At 33.6% G+C, this 24525-nt stretch overlaps 1 protein-coding gene across 1 annotated transcript in view; it reads left to right on the top strand.

Moving 5' to 3' along the window:
* The first annotated feature begins 1896 nt into the window (after window positions 1–1896).
* Window positions 1897–24525, top strand: part of LOC127738141 (centromere/kinetochore protein zw10 homolog) — a 35875-nt gene continuing 13246 nt past the window's right edge. The window contains exons 1-4 of the mRNA XM_052249281.1: window positions 1897–1999; window positions 21356–21558; window positions 22365–23497; window positions 24093–24268. Coding sequence (XP_052105241.1) covers window positions 1963–1999; window positions 21356–21558; window positions 22365–23497; window positions 24093–24268 — 1549 coding nt within the window. The 5' untranslated portion in view covers window positions 1897–1962. The remainder of the gene's footprint in view (window positions 2000–21355; window positions 21559–22364; window positions 23498–24092; window positions 24269–24525) is intronic.

The raw sequence follows: 24525 nt of genomic DNA, 5'->3' as shown, positions 1-24525 counted from the left end.
CTAGAAACAACGTCATAGAGCTTTTATGTCACTACCAAGTTGCGTTAGTTGATGCGCATCAACAATAGGCTGTTTGGTCTTTAATATACAGTGCTTGACTTTATATTTACAGCGCTTGACTTGATATCTACAGCGCTCGACTTTACATCTCAAGCGCTAGACTTTTGATATATTTACAGCGCTAGACTTTTGATATATGACTTGCTGTTGACACAGGAAGCATTACAACCATGCATTCCAAACTTCTTAGATAGCCAATTATATCATACGCTTGTAGGTGTATTACTAGTATAATTTATTAAATGATATGATCTCGAACCTTAACAGTGTATTTTTCGCTTGTTGAAATTTTCTTTTATTTAAATGTAGTTTATTGAACTTATTGACGTTGTTGTCATGCTAAATGTTCATACCAATAGTGGGCTCACACTTTAAAATGTTTTTCGACTATTTGACATTTGAGAGTTGGGTGTTAATAGCAGATCTTTGATTGTCTCTGTTAAAGCTATTCACAACCTGGTAAAATCGGGACGAATTAGAGTGCAATAATGTAAAGAAGCCTGTCTATTTTTGAACACTGTATGTCCCCTAATTATTGTTGTCGTTCATGGCGACGCTGTCTCATTGACGTACATCTATAATCTACATCTCATTTTATCTATTATTGGAAAAAAGAGGCGAAATACACCAAAGGGACATTCAAACTCACCTAGTAAGTCGAAAATAAACTGACAACGCCAAGGCAAAAAAGAAAAAGACCAAAAGACACACAACAGTTCACAAAACACAATATAAGAAAACTAAAGACTGAGCAACACGAACCCAAAAACCGGTCCCATGATACCAGGTGCTCCGGAAGGGTAAGCAGATCCTGCTCCACATGTGATACCCGTCGTGTTGTTCATCATGTAACGGTACAAATCCGATAATAAGTCTAATTCGGTAGCAATTAAGGTCACATTGGGGGGAAAGAGGACGGGATCATTGTGGTTACGATAATTGGAACATATCCGTCGTCATCTAAATAATCATAAAAATAACCAATATAATTAAAATAAAATCCTTTGGTTGCTCGACATATCAGAACGGGAATAATTAAAGGATCATAATTTTAATTGAATTGAAAATAACGAGGTGATCACGGTATCGGATCAGAGACATATATGTGTATATATGTCTCTGATCGGATTAAGGGGTGATCAGGGGGTCCCTGATTCCCACTTTCCTACACCCAACTCAAACTTCCCTCTCCTAACTCCCTACTTCCGTCCCCTTTTACTCCAAGACAAAAATCGGTCAATCCCCCCCCCCCCCAGAATAACCCTAGTTTTACTCCCCCTCTTCTCCAGTTCCCGCCCTCCTGACTCCCGCTTACCTCCCCTTGACTCCCACTTCCCTGACTCCCGCTTACTGCCCCCTCATTTCCATGTTCCCTTACCCCTGTCCACCCTCTCATGATTGCCTATGAGAGAAAGTATCTTTCTTTCTTTCCAAATCTTCACATCCTTTGTAGGACAACCACACCGCTACACTATCTGTTCGGCATGTAGAACAAAACCCACCACCATGAATGAAGAAATATATGTATACTTTATTTTGAATAATACTATCCTCCACCAATATATACAACTGTTCACTTTTGTAGTTGCTCGCATGACTTGTTGTATGTACTCTTAGTTGCATTTAAAATTCATAGGCTAGTTACCGGACATATTTACAGGGGGATTATATATGTTTACGTGGTAAAATAGTTCATACATAAAAAGAAAACGTTGTAAAATAATTACATCAGCCAGGTTCGCACTCTAAAATCTAAAATCTAAGGTAGTCGCCTTTTATCCGGATTTTTATTAGTTTCTTTACCGTAACCGGAATTGTATTTATAATTTAAAAATAGAAGTTGTCTCCCTTGCCATACCATTGCGCGGCATATGAGCTGTCAAAGTTTTTAAAGAACAAGAAATGGCATCATTTGTAACAGAAGTCCTATCATCAGCTGGTAATTCAGAAAATCAAAAAATATTCATTCCCATATCATGTTCATCTTTCGCATTTACCCTTAAAATGACACGTATCCTTATATAAACAAAAAGTTATAACAGTTCGGAACAATATGAACTGCCAACTGGTCAGAAATGAAAGCTAGTCATTTCGATATTTTTGTACCTACATTTTCCATTTCGTACACATGATCAAAACCATTTGTACTATGGGCCAAGTGCATATACCATTTCGTACCCTTAGGCCTAAAGACAAAATTTGTAATGGGGCCATAAAAAGATATGTTTGTTTTCCCTAACCCTACCTACCCAGAAAATAGCTGCTTACTCAAAATCTTTTATTGTCCTGATGTGAAAAAGTTTTTTTTTAATCAGATAGGCATGAAGACTAAAAAACATCTTGCACTTCAATTTCTCTTCGCCAAAAAAAAGAAAATGCCTACCTACCTACCCACTATCTCTACCTTTGGGAAGGGTTTGGGCAAACCAAAATTTTTTTAAGTGTGGCCTTAGTCAGTTTCCTCCCGCAGGTTGGCGCTTTCCTTCAAGTACTCCGGTTTCCTCAGCCAACAAAACTGACTGCCATGAAATTACCCATATGGTGTAGAAAGTGACATTAAAACCACAGCAAACAATCAAAGCTTTAAATTATTGTTTATTTGTACAAGGAGCCGTAGTGGTGGAGACATTTAAAATATGGTAATTTTACTAAACTGTGACCGCAACTTCAAGATGTGACATCAGGCCTCTGTTCAATGGGCAGTCCCACAATTAAGGTTCAATTTTCACGTCGGATATTTTATATGGTTAATGTCAGTTTCTTGCCACAGGTCTGTGTTTTTTGCTGGGTAGTTGGTTAACTCTGCTAATAAAACTGACTGTCTTGACATGAAATTATCCATATGATGTAGAATGTGACATTGACGGTTGACCCCTATCAAGGAAACCATCAGCTTGTACACACAACAATGCTGCAATGCTTTAAATTTAGAAGCCATTGATCTAGAGAAGTCATGATTTACATGTGTAAAAAAGCTTTTAAATGTAAAAAAAAAAAATCCCTACCTACCTACCCACCTGCTGATAGTGTGGGTCGGCAATGCTAATGCCAAACAAAATTTTTTTTAGGGTGGCCTAACCTACATGACCTACTCTGAAAATTTCCATTATAAAAAAAAATCACAGGTATTTCATATAGACAGGTTTTTCCGATTATCTGCCTTAGTTTGTGATGCGACTCCTAGGCGTCGACATAGTAGCAGTCGCCATTACAACCTTGAAAAAAATATAAATGATATACATCTATTTCCCAGATCGCATATAATTAACGTAAACACAAGAATATGAAGGCGTACTTGACCTGGAAAAAATTATAAATGCTATAAATAATAAAGTAATTAGATAAGGAATGGACATTAAAATTATAAGTGTATTGCAGGCCAGGTGTCCTGTCCTTAAAATATAACTATTTGATATGTTGCACCAGGAACATAATATATACGAATACTAATCCCAGGTTACATATCGATTATAATCATTTGGTAATCATAATATTGATTATTATAACACATATATAAATAAAAATAAATTGTCTTGCCGGGTCAATTGTGATATATTAGAAAAACCAGGTGCAATTTTATCAAATCATAGAAATTTCTGTGGTCAGACCTACATGTATAATTAGACAGCCCTAAAATTCAACAATCCTCTAATCCGACAGTCCTATCATTCAACAGCCCGTTTTCTCTGATGCGCAGTTACTTGTCTCTGCTGAAAAAATATACCTATAGATTTGTACCGTTTGATGATAAACTTTTTCACAGAGACGAGAGTTTTGTGCTTGTGGTCCATAGGCATACCTGCAGGGACTAAACTTTACTCTTTTTCTCCAAGGGCCAGCTGGGCCCCCAAAATATTTTTTTCAGGGGCCCAGTTGAAATTTTAGGGGCCAAACCAATTTTTATACTAATAAAATAAAACTTAAATGTACATTTCATATACTAATAATTTAATTTTGGATGTAACACGTCTTCTGGCTGAAAGTGTTTTGTTTATCAGCTCATAGACATAATTTCTTCATGTGACCGTGACGTCATCAACACTTTTGTCATGATTTACTCGTTTTTAGAATTAAATTATAAGGAATGACTGTAAAATTTTTTTCTGTCTATTCGAACAACCTAAAAAATGTGGTGCACACTTTTAAATAACCCTCTAAATATTACAGTCATTCCTTAAATAAAGCCTTTTTATGTAATCCTATATGTAATGTTTGAGTCTGGTAAAGGTTATGTGTGGTAACTTTATAAAATTTGAATTATTGCCATCATAAATATATCATAAGATTTGACAGTACTGAATTTAGAAACATTTCCCACCAAAATTGTCTCCCTTCAATTTGAACTTTCTGTTGACAATATAGCTGTTTCCATAAAACATTAAATGTAATTCCAAATCCAAGCCATCCTCTAATAAGTGTTGATCAAAAATATTATATAATTACTTTTCATCGAAGATTGGTTAACATACTAGATATGATTATATTTATTTATGAGATTTTGCGTTTTGTTTTTTTATTGAAGAACAAGTTGTGTTTACAAGTTTTTGTCAAAAACGGACTTGTAATGACTCTCTGAACAACTGGGATGTATCTTTAAAGTAATTTGGATTCAACAGCGTTACGAAAACACTTAAAAATAATGAATTAATCGTAGAAGCTTTAAAAAAGAAATTAGAAAACGTGTTTAGAGAAGGGTATACATGTGTCAAATCATGACTTCTCATTGAAAACTTAGTTGTCCGACTGGGTTTTGGTTATTAAAATGACCTTACTGGTTTCCGGAAATCCTTCGTTCCATTTTCCCGCTTTAATTAGACAATCAGGTTTCCGTTTGGGAACAGTTTTTGTTTATATCGTGGGGGAAAGGATAGACATGGGATTCAATGCAAAATATTTTCGGTCGCCAGCTGGGTGATCAGGATGATAAATATATTCGCCCAGCCTAAAATCTGGTTGCATAGGGCGACTGGGCGACCATTAAGTTTAGTCCCTGACCTGTCAACCTATGACAATGAAAATGCAGGTCATCTCCTGCATTGAAGAATGAAATCTCAGGTCATAACGCGTACGAACTTTTTCGAGCTGAATTTCAGGATATACATGTAGGGGACATTTTCTTATAATTTAAATCAAACAGTTTCCAAAACATGTTCACATGGTTAAGTAATTTAAAACTGCACATAATATTTCTTTGCACTTCAAGGTCATTAATAGATTTGTATTACACTGCCTTAATTCCAATTCATATTCATTTCATGACATACAATGTGCCAATTTGTTTGTTCTTTACACACAATTGTGCAACTTTTAAACATCAAGTAACGTGATATGGTGAAATTAGGTTATAATAAAATAAAGTTAAACATTTAAAGGAGGTATAGATGAAAAAAGTAATTTTCAAAGTTTTTATTTTTTAATTGTTTCAAAGTAGAAAAATAAGTAAAAGTGTTATTCTGGTATGTTTTTGCCTTCAATTCATTTTAGATTTAATCTTTTTACAAAAAAAAACATAAGTTTAAGGAGTATATTGTGAACAGTGATAAAAAGTTCCCCTTTTTGTTGCTGTTCACAATAACCCAAATTGTTATTATAACAACTTTGAAATACACAAATTATTTATGACCTAAAGCTAAGGTAATTGGTGTTAATTAACAGTGTGTTTGACACCAAAGCTGTCAAGTGAAGCCATGCACTGAAATGGGTCACTTAATTTGAGTTTACACAGCCAGTTGAACTTCATGTCCAGGGAGAATTACGAATTTGCCAGTATCAGGGTGAAAGCAGCTCATTTTCCGAATTCCCAGGTTATTTGGGCACCCCGCGGGTGTCCCGGGTGACCCCTCAGAATTGTGAAAATCTCGGGTCACACCCGCAGGATTCGGGTCAGTTGACAGGTATGTCCGTAGGTTCTAGTAAACTATTTGATTACCAAGGCCTTTGAAAAATCCTTTCTAATGTGTAAAATTTTATAATTCATGCACAGAATAATCTACTGATGAGGAAAGTTCAGATCAAGCTTCAACAGAAGTTACTGTATATGTCGTATAAAGAAAGTAAAGTGAATATATACTTTAAGCACACAGGCCTACATAAGATGTATCATGAATATGGACCATTAAGATGGTGCTTATGGGGAAGGGCCCTTAATAGTAAGTTTTGCTAGGATTTGTCTATGGATGCAGCTGTTTGTAAAACCTTTAAGCTTTTCAGCAATAACTGGCACCCAGGAAAAAAATATTTTACAAGCCTTACTTTTCGAAATATGAAAACGCTGTCCAAAATAACCAAATAACAAACTAAGTGTTAACCACATCAGTATGATCGAGCAACAGCTAATCTGCTATATCTAATTTGTGTAGTAATTCCACTAAAGTAAAGAAAACTTAGTTACATAAGTATACAATAAGGCGTCACTGTCATTCATAATATTTCTATAGGCTGACATGGTTCCCCCCTTTTATTTAATTTTGCACTCCTTACTCCTCTGTTAACAATATTTTTGTGTGAGTTGATGTTTTCTGAATGTTTGTCCATTTTGCAGCATAAATATAGTCGTCATGAATGAAAAAGTTTGTCTCTTCATTCTGGGCTGATTTGCTTACAATTAAAACAACAAAAACAAGGGCAGTCATTGTGCAACTTGTTGTGTAATTCAAATATTGATTTTTTTCTATATCTTCTATTATTTGTACAACTATTAACTGCACAAGAAATGCCTACAATTTTTTTATAACTTTCGGCAGTATCCATAGTAAAATAAATCAGAAAATGAAAGAAAAACAAATTTAAACAAAAAATAGATAGTGTTTTGATCAATACACTGCGTTATTTTTCACGGTTGTAATGGCTGATCGGTCAGGTGAGAGGTTAATGGATGAGCCCATGTTTTCTAGGTCAATTATAGATAAACCCGTCTATAGGTTGGCCTGCAATTTTTGTTTTTGTGCATATTATTTTTTTCAATTAATTAGGTCTTTCCACTTTTCCGTGGAAAGACCTATTGGTTTTCTTCTGATTAGGTCTTTCCACTTTTCCGTGGAAAGACCTATTGGTTTTGTTCTGAGATTTTATTTTTTTCTTCCGCCACATTTTGTTCTTGCGTAGTTTTGTGGTTTTGCAAGATGTCGCTTAGATTTTTCGCATATGATATCGAACAGTTATTGCGCTTTTGGAACTGACCCTGTTAAACCGTACACTTTACGTTGTAAGAGTTATCTCCCCGAACACTGTTTTTCTTGTGACCACTACTCCTTCGCAACCGTAAAAGATTACGACAAATTTATTTTACCAAAGTGCTTCCTATATCTTCAAGATGATGAGTCGGTTTGCACCAAAGTTCTCCGGAGTCTCCATATGAGAGTTATTTCCCCTTATGCATTTGATATAAGTGATATGCATATGAACTCATAAACTGTAAGCCGTATAAACCTAGAGTCGCTTTATTGAAGGTCCTTGGGTCCCAACTTAGAAAATAAGGTCAAGGTCAAAGGTCAAGGTCATGTTCTAAATTTTGACATTCACTTCAAACTGCTTTTACTCAGAAAAAAGTTAGGGGTAAAATTGAAAAAAATGTGAGCAAAATGTGAGTCGCGACATTATTTATGTCGTGAATATTTGTCGAAACAATACATGTAGTATTTTGGGGGTTTTCATGCCACTGAAATGGAAAAATCAACAAATTGACTAATTATAGCTTCAAACTTTACAGCTCTCATGATGCGTACATGCAATTTATCTTTGTAAATCATCCAATGCCCACAACTACCCATTTAGCCCCCCCCCCCCCCCCCCCTCCTTTTTTTTTCTAGGAATCCCACAAAGTTCGTAAATAGTAGTAAAATCCTAGAATCAAATGTCTAAACATGCATTAAAATGAAATCTGTGTTCCCGTAAATATGTGTACGAAAAAAGCATGCATGATCAGACTTCAATGACCTGTAAATGAAAGAAAATTAAATCCGGTTGCACATTCTTTATACATAGGTGTGGTCAGAACGACGTCTCTCTCTGCAACTAAATTAAATAAACTATCTTTCTGTGTATATCAATCAGCTTGGTGACGTCACAATCATGTCAACCATCCGGTGCCACGCCTGCTACCTAAAATAAAATAGGGTTTTCACCCTTTTTGGAAAGAATTAATCACATAGGTTAAATACAAAAGATCCATGCAGGTCAGGTCGGGCCATTTTAAATACAAAATTGAATACAATGCACACACAATTAGATCAATAAGTAAAAAATAAGACACAAATTCCGGGAAGCACTATAAAAAAAAAAGAACATTTATAAAGGAAGATGCAAGGATATTTTTGAAGGCCTGTTTAAATCCTTGCATGTTCCTACAAATATCATAACTTGAATATAACTAAAATGTTGCACGGACCTGTTTTCGTGTGCTCCTAGAGCCTAGGTCTCAAGTGTTTGAACACGGGCACTAGGCTCTCAATGCCTTTTTCACGTGTTTCTAGAGGCTAGGTCTCAAGTGTTTAAAAACAGGCACTAGGCTCTCAATGCTTTTATCACATGTTCCTAGAGGCTAGGTCTCGAGTGTTTAAACACGGGCACTAGGCTCTCAATGCCTTTATCACGTGTTCCTAGAGGCTAGGTCTCAAGTGTTTAAATACGGGCACTAGGCTCTCAATGCCTCACATGTTCCTAGAGGCTAGGTCTCGAGTGTTTAAACACGAGCACTAGGCTCTCAATGCCTTTTTCACGTGTTCCTAGAGGCTAGGTCTCGAGTGTTTAAACACGGGCACTAGGCTCTCAATGCCTTTTTCACGTGTTCCTAGAGGCTAGATCTCGAGTGTTTAAACACGGGCACTAGGCTCTCAATGCCTTTATCACGTGTTCCTAGAGGCTAGGTCTGGAGTGTTTAAACACGGGCACTAGGCTCTCAATGCCTTTATCACGTGTTCCTAGAGGCTAGGTCTCGAGTGTTTAAACACGGGCACTAGGCTCTCAATGCCTTTTTTACGTGTTCCTAGAGGCTAGGTCTCAAGTGTTTTAAACACGAGCACTAGGCTCTAAATGCCTTTTTCACGTGTTCCTAGAGGCTAGATCTCGAGTGTTTAAACACGGGCACTAGGCTCTCAATGCCTTTTTCACGTGTTCCTAGAGGCTAGGTCTCGAGTGTTTAAACACGGGCACTAGGCTCTCAATGCCTTTTTCACGTGTTCCGTGTTTAAACACGGGCATTAGACTCTCAATTCCCTTTTTGCGTTGTCCTAGTTGATCGGCCCAATGTGTTTAACCAACCAACCAAACCACCTACCTACCAACCAACCAACCATTACATGCTTGTTGTGGTCCCTTGTGTTTAATACAGGTCCAAGATCTCATTTGTTTCGTGTTTGCTTGTTTCAAGCGACCCTATCCTACGTGTGTAATCAATCAATCAATAAAACAATCAATCAATCAATCAATCAATCAATCAATCAATCATGTTTGGGAGGGGAAAGACCGTTAACAATTGTTTTTAAAACAATTGATTTATATTTATTAATTTATTTTTTTTCTTCCGCCTAATTTTTTTCCTTCGCTGTTTTTTTGTTGTGCAAGATGTCATTTAGATATTTGGAATATGATATCGAACAGTTTATACGCTTTTGAAACTGATACCGCTTAACCGAATACTCTCCCATATAAGAGTTATCTCCCCGAACACTGTTTTTCTTGTTATCTCTAAGGCTTCGCAACCGTATAAGAAACCGACAAATTTATTTTTCCAAATGGCTCGTTATATCTTCAGGATGTTCTGTTTTATTTTGACCGAAGCCGTATAGAGATTCCTTAAGAGAGTTATTTCCCCTTTTGTATTTGATATAAATGAAATGTATTTTTAACTGGAAAACCATAAGTGATAGAGGCCTAGGGTATTTTGATTTGAAGTCCTTGGTCCAAAAAAATGAAAATGAGGTCAAGGTCAAAGGTCAAGTTCATGTTCAAAATTTTGATTTTGGCTTGTCATCTCTTATTTTCAGAAATCATATAAGATATCGACAAAATATTTTCACACAATTGTTAGTTGCGGCATGTTGTAACACATAAATTTTAGTTGAAAGGGTACGTAGACATTTGATGCAAGTTTTCCCCCTTTTATATCTAATATTAGTCGTATGGTAATATAACTCATTAACAATTTAAAGTAGAGGCCTAGAGTCTCTTTATTTGAGGTCCTTGGTTTATGACCTTGAAATTGAGCTCAAGGTCATAGGTAAATTTAACGTTCTAGATTTTGACCTTTGCTTTTACCTCATATGTATACATGATAAAGCCATGGGATTTTTGCATTAGGTTGCAAGCAATGTGACCTTGAAAAAAACAACCGGAAGTGACCTTTTGTAAACCGGAAGTAGCTATTTTTTGTACTAAATTACTGTAAAAGTATATAGAACCATATATTTTTGGAATCAGTGTCAAGTAAACTATCAAACAATACCGGAGGTAACATTTTTTTGAACCGGAAGTAAAAAATTATCTCCCTTATTTATATCTTTTTGTATAGAAACCATATATTTTTGGAATCAGCGTACAATAAGCTGTCATTTGACGCTGAAATTGACATTTAAAACCAAATTTTAATATTTTCATATCAAAATAGATCCTTACTGGTGGAAAGACCTTCAATTGTTCTCTGAACAATTGGTTTTTAATTATAAATAAAGAATGATTCTACAGCAATTGAAATTATGGATGTAAACGCTACCATTCTGCCATATGGAGAGTTGCAGCCAGTTGTGCATCAGGCATGTCAAGTAAGTAATGTTTTGTTGATTTTATTGTTTTTATTACGAACCAGTTTTAAAAGAAAGTGATTTGATTTATTCATTTATCTGACATTCAATATATCTGAAATTTTAACCAATAAATGATTATTACTTTTTGTGACATGTCACATCTAGAATAAATATAAAAATTAATGGTTATAAAATAAAATTAAAAAAATCTACTACTTTCAAGTATAAAATGATGCATCATATTGCCACATAATATAATGTTTTTATATTCTCATCCCTCTCCTATAATTTCATGTTTTATTTCACATTTTTAAAATAAAAAATTCCTAGCAATGTTATCTTGGAGAAAATCAGCATGATATACAAATTGAAATCCTTGTCCTCCTTATATTTTTGTGAAATTAAATGAGGAGTATAAAAACACTTTTATGTGGCCTACTGTTTTATTACAAAGTTCTTGCTATGAATGATTGTTGCTTGTCTGTTAAGATAAGATATTTTTTCTGCTGAAAATTCATGTTAAAGTAAAACATTTGGTCACCCTGGCCTGACTTACATTTTAAGCATGGGACACATGTAGTTCTGCTGTTATTCACAGTAAAGTAAATTAAAGATCTAAGTCAAGTCATTAGAACAGGCCAGGGTTAATAGATATATTATGATGCATCTTCAAAAAAATTTCGGTTCTTTTCAATATAAAAATTGAGTCACCTTGATCTAAATTTTACTGTAACCCTTGTGCTGAAGTAAAGTCCAGATAAAAAGATTTAAAGTTCTTTTTTTCAGGGACTGAAGAACATAAAGAAAATGAAGAACAAAACCATATCATACAGGATACTGATAATCATAATAATCAGAAGAAAGACAATGAAAGTGAGTTTGATAATCAGAAGAAAGATGATGAAAGTGAGGTAACTAAAGAAGACAAAACTCTATCAACATGCAAAAAGATAGCAGTGAGGCCAGCATTACCACACACAGACAAGAATCTGATGTTATTGCAGACATTACAGAATGTTTTGATGATGAAGACTTAAGCTTAGGAGTTCTTCATAACCCCCAATTATGCAGAGAGAGAAATTGCACAAATATAAGTGAAGACGACACAAAAAGATTAAAGGGAATGAAAGACAAATTTCAACACAAGTGGCTTCATGACGAAATGTCCTTTTGTAAGACTACTAGATTTTGGTGGCTAGTGTACAAGGAAGGAAAAGGCATGTACTGCATTATCTGCAAGAAACACAATATATTAATGTCAGGGTTGAGATTTTACATAACGGGAGCAAAGCGCTACAAGAGACATGCAGTTACACAACACAGCAATTCAGCAAATCACCGCAAAGGAATCACAAGCGAAATGGCAAGAAAAGTTTCTGTCTTTCATAAAGAGTATGAAGAAAGTTTAAGAGTAGGAGAAGAAATACAGATCAAGGCTTTTATGGCAGCATACTGGATAATGAAGGAGGAAATACCTAATAGTAAGCTCGTTTCACTCCTGTCTTTAACTCAGCAGCTAGGAGTGAATGACCTAAAGTACTTCAACCATAAAGGCCAAGGTTCCAAACAAGAAATTTTTCTTATTATTGGGGAAACATTGTATAAAAACATTATAGCAGACACAAATTCATCAATGGCATACAGTTTGTTAGTTGATGAAGTGACTGATATTTCAGTCCAGTGCCAAATGGTAAACTTTTTCCAGTATACAGATAACTCAGCTAAACACATTGAAAAATTTCTTTCAGTATCCAATGTTTTAGAGAATTCAGTAACAGCTAACAGTGCAACTCTTCACAAGGTTTTGAAGGAAGCCATCAAGGATTTAAATGGTAAGCTTTTATCAGGAATAGTAACAGATGGAGCCAGCACAATGACAGGGAAAAAGAATGGCCTGACAGCAAGACTCATAGCTGAGCACCCAAATGTCATCTCTGTCCATTGTATTTGTCATCGATTAGCCTTGGCTTCTAATGGTGATGTCAAATTTATCAAAGACATTGCAGACATATTGAGATGTTTATGGAAATTTTTTGATGATTCACCCAAACGATCAGCCACCTTAGCCAAGGTACAGATTGAGTTAGCCAAGTGTGATGATCACCTACCAAAGTTATCAAGAGTAGCCATTGTACATAAAGTTAAAAAAGCCTGTATGACAAGGTGGCTGTCATTTAATGAAGGTGTAAAAGGTTTCTATGACAACATGGTAGCAATTTTCCAATGCTTGAGGACTTTAAATTTGGATAAAGACTGTACTGCAATTGAAGAAGAAAAGAAATGTTCGTTTCCTGTCTGGCATTTACATTTTGACTGAGGTTTTGTCAATATTGACTAAATTGAGCAAGACTTTCCAGAAGAGTACTATCAATTTTGCATGTATTGAGCCTTGCATTGAAAAAACAATTGATGACTTGAATGCTGCTAGCACTTAAAGGAGAAATTGTTAGCAAATTTGAAGAAGAGTTTGGAGTTGATGGAAAATATAAAACTTTAGAACTAAATCCAACACAGCACCAACTGGAACAGATGAAAGGTCTTAAAAGCAAATACACACAGACTTTAAAGGTAAATATTCATGAAAGAGTCACAGACTCAACCCCAATTCTATCAGCATTCTCAGTATTTGTCCTTGCCATGATGCCAGAAAAGACTAATCCACTTTTCAGAAGATATGGTGATGAAATGTTGTAAACTTTAGCAAACCACTTCTATATATATATGATGATGAAGAATCAAGAGATGAAATAAAAGTAGAGTGGGCTAGCTTTAAATATCATTTGATGAAAATTAAAGATGAAAAACAGAGAGATAAACAAGAAGGAACACTAACTGAATACACTCTTCAGAAAATTATGCAACTTAAATCACAGCAAGGCTACATATTTCCAAAACTGGCAAAAATTGCAGCAGTAATTTTGTCATTACCAGTTAGTATAAATGCTTGGCTAGAAAGGGGTGCATCTGCTGTGAAAAGAATTAAAAGTAGGATGAGGAACAGACTCAAAAACACAATGCTTTCGTCATTACTCCAGGTTGCAGTAAATGGTCCACCAGTTTGTGAATCAGAGCAGTTGATAAAAAAAATGTGTACAAAGCTGGTATGAAATAAAATCAAGAAGGAAAGTGCAAGTTTCTAAAATCATCACTTCCACTCCAGACACCAAGAAATGTTGTAACAACATCTGATGCTGGCACACAAGCAGATATAGTTATTGAAGAAGTGGAAAATGATGTATCTCAAGTAAAGGAAAGAATGAATAATATATTATCAATTTTGAAGCTCCCCCAGTTTCGGCCAGGAGAAACAGGTCCAGATTCAGATCTGTCAGAGAATGAATATGAAGACTGATTTATATGAATAACTCAAAGAAGTTATTGGAAAAGAGGAAACTGACACTAGGTGTACACAGAATATTAAGAAAAAACAATTTCAAGAACTTTAATTTTATTAGACTATAAATAAATGATATACTGTTAAATTCATGACACAATTCATCATTCATAATGATATGCTTTGAAAATGTACAAATATTGATATTACTTGTTTTACTTGTTTTGCTTAGATTAGGAAATGCTTCCCTCATCCATTCATCATTTTGTAGTAAGTTTTGGATATAAGCTAATGCATCACTTGACAACTATTCAATATATAAAATGTGCATCTGTTGCATTTCAAGTTTTCATTTCTTCACAAAATTTAAATGTATGTTTGGCTAAGCTAGGAAAAATACTGCCTTAATTTCTTCATGGTTAGGATCGATTATTTGTGTGTGTTTTGACTGGTAACTTTTATGATCCAGGTTTTGAGGTTGTTTCTTGTTTACTCAACTTGATTGCATTGATTTCTTGGTAATGGTTGATCATGACTCATCAGCTGCTTTCTTCACTTTTGAAAATATATGGTAATATGATTGATTACAATTAAGATCATTATTGATATCAACATATTTTTATTTGATAAGCAATATCACAATTTACTAATAAGATTAATATAAAAATAAGGAGGTGTGGTATGATTGCCAATGAGTCAACTATCCACCAAAGTTCAAATGAAGTGAATGTAAGCATTTATAGGCAACTATATGGCCTTCAACAATGAGAAAAACCCATACCATATAGTTGGCTACCTTTCTAAAAAAAAAAAAAGCCCCCAAAAAAATATTATTCCTATGAAACCTCATGTTTTGTCGAGCCTTCGACTTTTGTCGAAAAAGCGAGACATAGCAATCCTACATTCTGTCGTCATCGTCGGAGGCGTCCACAATATTCACTCTTTGGTTAAAGTTTTTGAAATTTTAATAACTTTCTTAAACTAACCTGGATTTCTACCAAACTTGGACAGAAGCTTGTTTATGATCATAAGATATAGTATCCAGAAGTTAATTTTGTAAAAAAAAAAAATACTGGTTTTCCGAATTTGACATATAAATGGACTTAGTTTTTCTGCCAGGAAACATTACATTCACTCTGTGGTTAAAGTTTTTGAAATTTTAATAACTTTCTTAAACTATCCTGGATTTCTACCAAACTTGGACAGAAGCTTGTTTATGATAATAAGATATAGTATCCAGAAGTTAATTTTGTAAAAAAAAAATACTGGTTTTCCAAATTTTTCTTATAAATGGACTTAGTTTTTCTGCCAGGAAACATTACATTCACTCTCTGGTTAAAGTTTTTGAAATTTAAATAACTTTCTTAAACTATCCTGGATTTCTACCAAACTTGGACAGAAGCTTGTTTATAATCATAAGATAGTATCCAGATGTAAATTTAGTAAAAAGAATTAATTTTTTTTCTGTATTTTACTTATAAATCGACTTGGTTTTTCTGCCAGGAAACATTACATTCACTCTGTGGTTAAAGTTTTTAAAATTTTAATAACTTAAACTATCCTGGATTTGTACCAAACTTGGACAAAAGCTTGTTTATGATCAAAAGCTAGTATCTAGAAGGAAATTTTGTTAAAATTTTGTACCTGTTTTTTTTGTATTTTACTTATAAATGGACTCAGTTTTTCTTTCAGTTAACATTACATACAGCCTGCAGTTAAAGTTTTTAAAACATTTATTAGGTTCATAAACTATCCTGGATTTTTACCAAACTTGGACAGAAGCTTCTTACAATCAAAAGATAGTATCGAGAGGAATATTTTTATTAATTTTTTTCCTCATTTTTGTTGAGCCTGCGATTAACAGCAAAAGTAGGTGAGACATCGGGTTCCGTGGAACCCTTACAAATTTTTATGCACTTGTAAACAGTCTGAAAATGCCTCAGAGTGCACCATTTTCAAGTCAAAAAAAATTCTATTGTGACATCATGAAAAAAAGCAACCATACACGATAACGTAACATATAAAGAACACATCTTTTTGCAGATCAGAGAAAAATTTGTCTGCATACTATCTAAAAATCATTAGAGAAATCTTGTTCAATACAATATTTCTCCACTCTTGACAGCCTCACACTTTAAATATGAACTGTCCCGAGTGGAGAAATATTGTATCACACTTGATACAATGCTAGCACCTATATATGTATGGCATGCACATAAATCTTAGTTACATATGGTATAAAATGGGATATATATGTAACAGTGAATTTGTAAAATCCCTGAAAGTTCAGGAGTTTTGTAAAATCACTGAATTGATTAGTTATTTTATAAAATCCCAGATTTTGAGCAGGGATTTTGTAATTAAAAAAAAATTGATAGATTCACTGATTTAATTCAGGGAATATATCGATAAATAAAAAAAGAAAAACAATCTTTTTTTAAATTTTTTCACTGAAAAAAAGAAATAAGCCAACAACAGCAACACTGGACATCTATTTAATTAATACAAGGTGATAAAAAATGAAGAAATTGCAGAACCTATTGCCAAAGACCCACAAAAGAGGCAAACCAAGCTCAAATATTATGTTTAATTCGTCAGGCTGTAATTGCTGAAAAGTATAAAAAAAAAACATATAGGCAGTATGTTGAATTGATTATCTTCATAAGAGGACAAAAACACATGCAAGAATTTAGAAATTGATTTGTTTAGGTCATGTCATCTAGTGGCAAGTATTAATCAGTTGGAGCTCAGACATAAACAAGTCGTTTTTTGTTTTTGACTTACAGAAGTCCAAAAATGTATTGATTATAAAGATGTGTTTTCATTTTCAGACTTATTTAAGTCAGAAAATGACAGACGTGTTTAGGTCTATTTATGTTTATGAAAAGACTTAATTTTAATTGGTGACCAAAGTTAACCACCTATGACATCATAAACCTGTCTGAGAGTTCACAAGGACCTGAGCTATCAATATTTAATTATCTTATTGAACATTTTTACTTAACATAAGATTATTTTCCTCATTTTGTATGGTTATAGATGGTTGCATTGTAAAGTAAATAAACATTATCTCCACTTTTTTAGGCTCTCATGCATATTTTTCTTTAGAAGACAAAGCATTGTCTTTCAATGTTGTCATAATTTCATGCAGATGCTTGACCTTTTTATAAATATGCTTGGGTCTTGAAGTTGACCAATTTTGGTAACTTATCGACTTGTAGGAGTCAATATTTGCAACTTTTTAATTCAGGTCAAATATATCTTGCTTAACACTAATTGACTTATTGAAGTCATAATTTGTCTTAAATTAAAGGGAGACAAATCTTTAAACCTACAAATTTAGACCTCTATGAGTCAAAAGCAGATTTAGACTTACCGGTATTCATGTCTGAGCTCTGACTGTTAATGGTATATCAGATCAAGAATATATTTATGTGAGGTTAATATGAACCCTGTTTTATGCTAGACCAACACGCTGATCCAGCAGAATATAAACATGCTAGTTCACCTGGTAAAAGTCCACTGGAAGACATGTCATCCTACAGGGCATATTATTCTGACTCAAACTGGTAACAAGTCAAATATTATCATCGTAGATTTTTCATGTTTGATCAGTACAAAATGAATTAAAACTAAAATAAGTGTTGTCTTATTAATATGCTACAGATAAAAAGTGATCTCTGTCATAAAAAAAAATTAAAAAGACTACAGGTACATTTTGTAGTATGTAAAAAAAATACCTCGTATTGGACCTGTATTTCAATTCTTGACCATTTCTCATGTTTTACTTGCTTTGGTCATATATAAGATACTGTGATATACATGTACATCCATGCTATCACATAGGAATACATATTTTTTTTGTATTTTTTCAACTCTTTGGATCAAAATTGAATAAAGAATAAATTTTGCTTAATAGTATTAATATTATGATGCATTAAATTCATGTGCATCTGCCTAAATTTATTTTTTAAATGTCCAGAAAAATATGATTCCCAGTTTACCTGATGAATTTCACATGACTGGGAATTTAATTTATATCACCACTTGTCATTATTTTGTAAAACATTATTGAATGTCCAGGACATCATGTTACATGTAGTTGTAAATTGAGATTCTCGTTAAAGATTGTAAGCCTATAAATGAAAATATCTGTCAATCACATATTAATTAACCGATAAAGAGCTTATTTCTATCATTTTTTAAAGATATCTTCCCTATCTGCTTATAATCAACGAAATGGTCGTGAAAAAAAATCCACTGCTGATCACAGCTGGTCGAGTGTCGTACGTTTGCCACATTATCCATCAGCTGTCTTTCTACCTTTTATATTTCAATTTTTATTCAATGAATATAATAAATCTACCGTTAATTCCCACCCTTAACCTACCGAATAGTACAATTTGATCGACTCGTAATAATTAAAAATAAAACAAATCAGCTGAGTGATTACGCAACATCCTCAAGATAAAAATCATCGTAAAATGATAACTTTAACAGACGGTCAGTTTTCTGCTTGAATAGTTTTTAATGTTTTATCCGAGGATATTCAAAGTCACCGTTGTATTTATTTAATTTGATTGTCGACAGTATTATAGTCCTGGGTTGTTTAAAAATTTCTCGATTTTCCTTTTCAGTCGCCATTTTTTTTTACCTGGGAGACTTGTAATGCCTCCCTTTTACCGATTTTCATAGCGATTTGACTTTGCCATGAAGTCAGTCGGCTGGCAAGATTTAGCGATTTTCAAAATTCTTTGTCGACTTAAAACCGTCATTTTGCCGGCAAGATTATGGCCTGAATACTATAAAGAAAGTAGGTATGGAGTTCTACAATATGGAAATGTGAAAAAATAGGTGTGGTTATTGAAAAGCTGAGAAATTATATAACAGCAGATGTCACCAAAACTAATTACATAATGTATGCAAAAATGAATAAATTGAATTTGTAGTCTATATATTTGTACAAATATCATTTATTCATGATAGTCCCTTTAATATAGTGATTTCAAACCAGTAGTCTATTCAGTAAATATATTTTTACAATGATGTTCTATCTATATTAAGGAAATTCATTTCTGATATTAAGTTTAAACTTGTAATTAGGGATTTTACAAAATTCCCTAGCAATATTTTCAGTGATTTTATAAGATCCTATCAGTTTTAGGGTTTTACAAAAGCACTGAAACTGTTAGGGATTCACTAAAATTCACAAAATCACTAATTAAATTTACAAAATACCTGATTTTACAAATTCACTGTAACAGATATATTCCATGAGGTATGAAGCTGTCAGCATGGTCAGGGTAGGAAATGGTTTTTTGTCAGGGGTACGAAAGTACTATACTTCTCAGTGATATTAGATAACTATTATTTGATGGATTATACCTCAACTTGCATACAATCCACCATTTGACTTATACCAAGATAGACCAAATAGGGTATAATGTTGTTTTCTTCTCTATAGATTTTTTGAATGAAAGTCATGCATGTTATTGCATAAACATGTACAGTGTACCATTTTAACAGGTTGGGAAACATTCAACTGAATAGGTTGTAATTTGGCCTAAATGGGATATAAATTTACAGTGCAAAATATCTTAATTTTTAGATTTAGCAAAAATATTGAAAAGTGCAATTGTTTAGGTCAATAGTCATGATAGTAGCAACTTTTGGTTAGTGACTTCTCCAGAAAATGAATAAGCTGCTAGATTGATCCATCTGAAAAACAGCATCTTCCAAGGGATCAAACTCATAAACAACCTGGTTTTCAGACAAGATGCTTAGCAAAAGTTGTTTCCTTTCATGTACATGTAATGATTTGCACTTCATTAATTTTCCCTTGAATCCAAAAAAACTTTGCACAGTAAATTTATATCCCATTTGGGGTATTATATCCCAAACAGGATATTATAATGGGGATTAACCTATTTGAGTGATTGATCCCAACCTTTTTAACCCTTATTACCTAGTCTGTAAATTCTACCTTTGTAAGATGAACCACTTCAACAGAGCTTTCTCTTGAAGTGTACAATTCCAAACTTTAAATGTACTACATGTCACTAACGGCATAACACATTGGAATGAATAAAATATAAAATCTTCTATATACATGTATTATACATGTATTATACACATACACATGATATATTTACATGTACATCACACTACCTGTACCACAACACTTATTAATACCAACCCAATACTATAATAGTCTATATTTTTTTATTCAATAGGAAACTCATACATTGTATCCATGTACTATTAACACCTCAAATCCAATGAATACATGGTTAAATTAATTAGATGATACAAATAAAATCTAAAAGCTTGCTACATTCAGCAAATGTCAGCAAATTGATCAGAGTGGAACAGCCCAGTGTGAATGAGAATCAGTGCAAAACTACCCATTACCATAGAAAGGTCAGAGGCAGAACCGCATTAACTTATTTTTTACAAAGAGGGCCTGGGGCATAGAAAACCTTTAAGTATACCAGTTTTGCTTTTCTGACTCAAAGGGTTATTGTCATCTGCTCATGTCTGTCAAATATTTGAAGGCAATCAGTTTCCATGGGAGATAACCTAAAACATTATTCTTTTAAATATAGAAGTCTTTTCGAAAGAAAAATTGATTATCTCCCATGGAAACTTCCTAACAATGTATTGAAATTTCACACATATTTTACTGAATATAAAATGTTTTAATTCAAATGATGTCTGATTCTTATGAATATAGAAGACTTTTCGAAAGAAAAATTGTATGAAAGCTTAGTTTGGACATTTTTATAGTAATTCAAAATTTCTATCCATCACCTTTAGCATTGACCTTATTTTCATGGTTCATTGGTCATTGTTAAGTTTTTGTGTTTTGGTCTGTTTTTCAACTACCATAAGCAATAGATCAACTTTATTTGGTGTTTGGGATAATTGTAAGCTGACCTTGACCATATTGTAATTGGATCTTTAGAAATGTTAAGTTGATGTGATACTTGTAGGAAAACCTTTATCTTTAAGACTTTCAACATAAAGTCAATGGTCAGTAGTGAAGCAGGTGAAATATTTCAGCATGTGCACTCTTGTTTATCTTTTTTTTGAAATATATGATAGACAGAAGTGTGAACAGAGAGAAAAAAACCTACAGTTTTACAAGATCTACATGTTTTTCTTGTCAAGGTGGTTGGAGCCTTTTTATTGTACATTAATTTTTTTATTTTTATTTCTAAAGGCAAACTGGAAACTCAGGAGATCCAGGGAAAAATGGAGGTGTTGAATAAAAAATTGACAGACATGAAGATGCAAGTTCATGATTCTATCCATCAACAGTATGTCAACTTTTTACCACGTCTTAAAACAGCACAGACTTTGTCTGATAATGTAGTTAGTTTATCAAAGGAGATGACAGAAGTTGCTGATAAGATTGAGAATGAGGTAAAAGGATTTATTTGAAGACATGTAAAAGGAATTACATAGTTGAAGATAATTGAATTAGACTTGTGAACTCTTTTAAGATCCAAAGACATATAGAATTTCGTGGTCTTCGAAATAATTCTTTCATGAAAAGTAAATAAATACTTTTAAAAACTATTTAAGACAGACAATTTAAAACCCTATTGTTCGTGTTATAGAAATTAAATCGGGAGAAATTTAAAGAAAAGAAAATATTACTTTCTTTATGATATAACTTTAGAAAAAAATTGGAATGACTAAGGCAAATCCATTTTAACTCTACCTCCAAAATTATTTACCTGTACCAGTAGATAAAATACTTGTATGATAGAGAGGTGGAAGATACTAAAGGGATATTCAAACTCATAATTTGATGACAAATTGACAACTACATGGCAAAAATATGGAAAACACAACCTAAAACAATCAAACACTGAGCAACTCTAATCCCATCAAAAATTGGATGTGATCTCAGGTTCCACAGAAGGGTCAGCAGATGCTGCTCAACATGATGCACCCTCCATGTTGCCCATGTAAGTTAATTTGGTGATAAAATTGATAAAATTTTACCCCTGACCTTATAAATTAAGCAGAACACATAAGAAAAAAAAAGATTTTTTTTTTTTTTTTAAACCAGGAGGGTTTTATTAACAGTCTTTATGTATAAATCCAAAATCTAGGCATTTCCAATTTAATCACTCTAATGTGATTGATGACAAAGAATTCCATTTCACCTGTTTTAGAAATATAGATGGTATAACCAAGACTTTTGATTGTTTTTTTTGCAGATTAAAAGTCAGCTGAATATGTCAACTGGAGTATTTCAGACATTGAACACACAGTACCAGGAAGCATCTGAAGTCCTTGTTGTTTTAGATAAAATTGTTCAGATCCAGAATACACTGGAGTGTGCTACATTAGCCAACAAGTCCAAAGATTTTGCGAAGGCTGCTGAGGCTTTGCTGGAAATACAGGTTTCTCTTAGCAAGCCAATTACTGAAGATGATAGTGAAATCAAAATTCTATCAGCTCTTCATGAAGAAAGTTGTGTTCAGAAAGAAAAATTCTTATTTGATTTAGGTGATCAATGGAAAGAATTGATAGTTTGGGATGTAACAAAAGTTAGTGAAAAGACAGGGGAGATCATTTGTAAATTAAAGTTAGAAAAAGATGCTGATAGCTTAGAAAGCCTTCGTGGAATTGTTATTGCCATGCATAAATTTGGAATTCTTGAATCCAAAATGCAGCACTTTGGAAATCAGCTTTTGACATACATTTTAAACCCTTTGATAACAGATTCAGATTGTCAGGTTGCTATAAGTCCTAATAGTAGTACTATACAAGTAAGGTACTTTTCAGGAAACAAGCAAAGCACTTACCAGCACCCCAAAGAAGTATTCTCAAATTTTGGAAATATTTTACACCTACTAAATGATTGCTTTTTGAAATTGTTCAATGTAGAAGGAAGAAAACAACCATACCCAAATTTAATGGAACTGTTAGGGTCAGCAATATCAAGTAAGGTGCTAGAACTTATCAAGGAATGTTTAAAGGCAGCCATTCCCACCAATAATAGTGAATTAGAGAGCTTCAAAGATATTGTCTTAATGACTGACACAGTGCACTGTAAATGGGTGGAAATTCATTTCATACCACCTTCCAACAATGTTCTAGTTGATTTTATTCAGAATATTAATGTTTTATTTGCCAACAAGAAATGTCAGGCAATTTTAGAGAGAGCAAGGAAACTGATGACAACAGAAATTCATAATACAGTTAAAGTGTCCAGTGATAAACCCTTGGGAGAATTACCTCCCCTAGGTCCAGATAGTGGAGGGGGAAAGAAGAAAAGAAAACTGGACTTAGCTAATGAAGTACATCTGAGTTCTAACACTTTCCGCTTACCAGAGTGCCATATTAGGTAAGTCATTGATTTATATCTATTCAAGGCAGTGTTTCAAATATGCCACTTTCACAGAGAGCCGGCCCTCTTTTCCTCTGTAATCTTTGGTGTGCTGCCTTTTTCATTGTGCAGACATGACCTTTTAATAAATTTAATGGCCCTAAGACCATGAAGACATTATGAGGTTAAGATCAATTGCATTTTTAAAATTTCTCCAATTTGCAGAATTAAACATTGAATCTACATAACTTTTGCAGATTTGGTTCAAAAATAGCTCCTTTCTTGGTTAATACAACCATAAGTTGGCAGTCAACTCAGTGAAATGGTGAAATTATACTTACAGTATCTTGGCAGGGTTCATATATGCTGATAAAAAGTATAGAGCACTTCCCTTCCAGGGTGAAAAGATGCATGTATTGGCAGATAATGTGTTTTGCATTTATCTTTGACTGGCAAATACATGTATAATATATTTATTTTCTAATCTTTTATTGAAAACTATGCCAAGAGATATTACTTTTGTAGGGATCAAATATTCATTCCAGCTTCACTGTTATGAATAATTATTGTGATATTTTTATTATTTGTATCATTGTTTTATTTTTATATTCAGTGTATGTGTGCAGGAGTTGATGAATGTAGCCTATGATACCTTGACTGAAGCCACAGAAAGTTCTGAACAATGTGCCATACAGCTGTTCTTTGCAGTCAGAAATATGTTTGAGTTATTTTGCAGTGTGATCCCAACATTTCACAGAGACAGTCTTCTGAAATTTCCTCAACTTAGTGGTAGGAAACATTTTTAATTGTAGTATTATCTTTTTATAGTAAATAAATGTAACAACAATTTATGTTGATAGTTGGGCTGTATAATAATCAATTTGTTTCTAATTTTTAGCTCACCTGTCCCAAAGGGGCCAAGTGAGCTTTTCTCATCACTTGGCGTCCGTCGTCGTCGTTAACTTTTACATCTTGAACTTCTTCTAGAGAACCACTGAATGGAATGAAACCAAACATGGCATGAATGTTCCTTATGAGGTGCTGAC

The sequence above is a fragment of the Mytilus californianus genome, unplaced genomic scaffold (genome assembly GCF_021869535.1).
Source record: "Mytilus californianus isolate M0D057914Y unplaced genomic scaffold, xbMytCali1.0.p SCAF_4, whole genome shotgun sequence".
NCBI lineage: Eukaryota > Metazoa > Mollusca > Bivalvia > Mytilida > Mytilidae > Mytilus > Mytilus californianus.
This window is presented reverse-complemented; position numbering and strand designations above follow the sequence as displayed.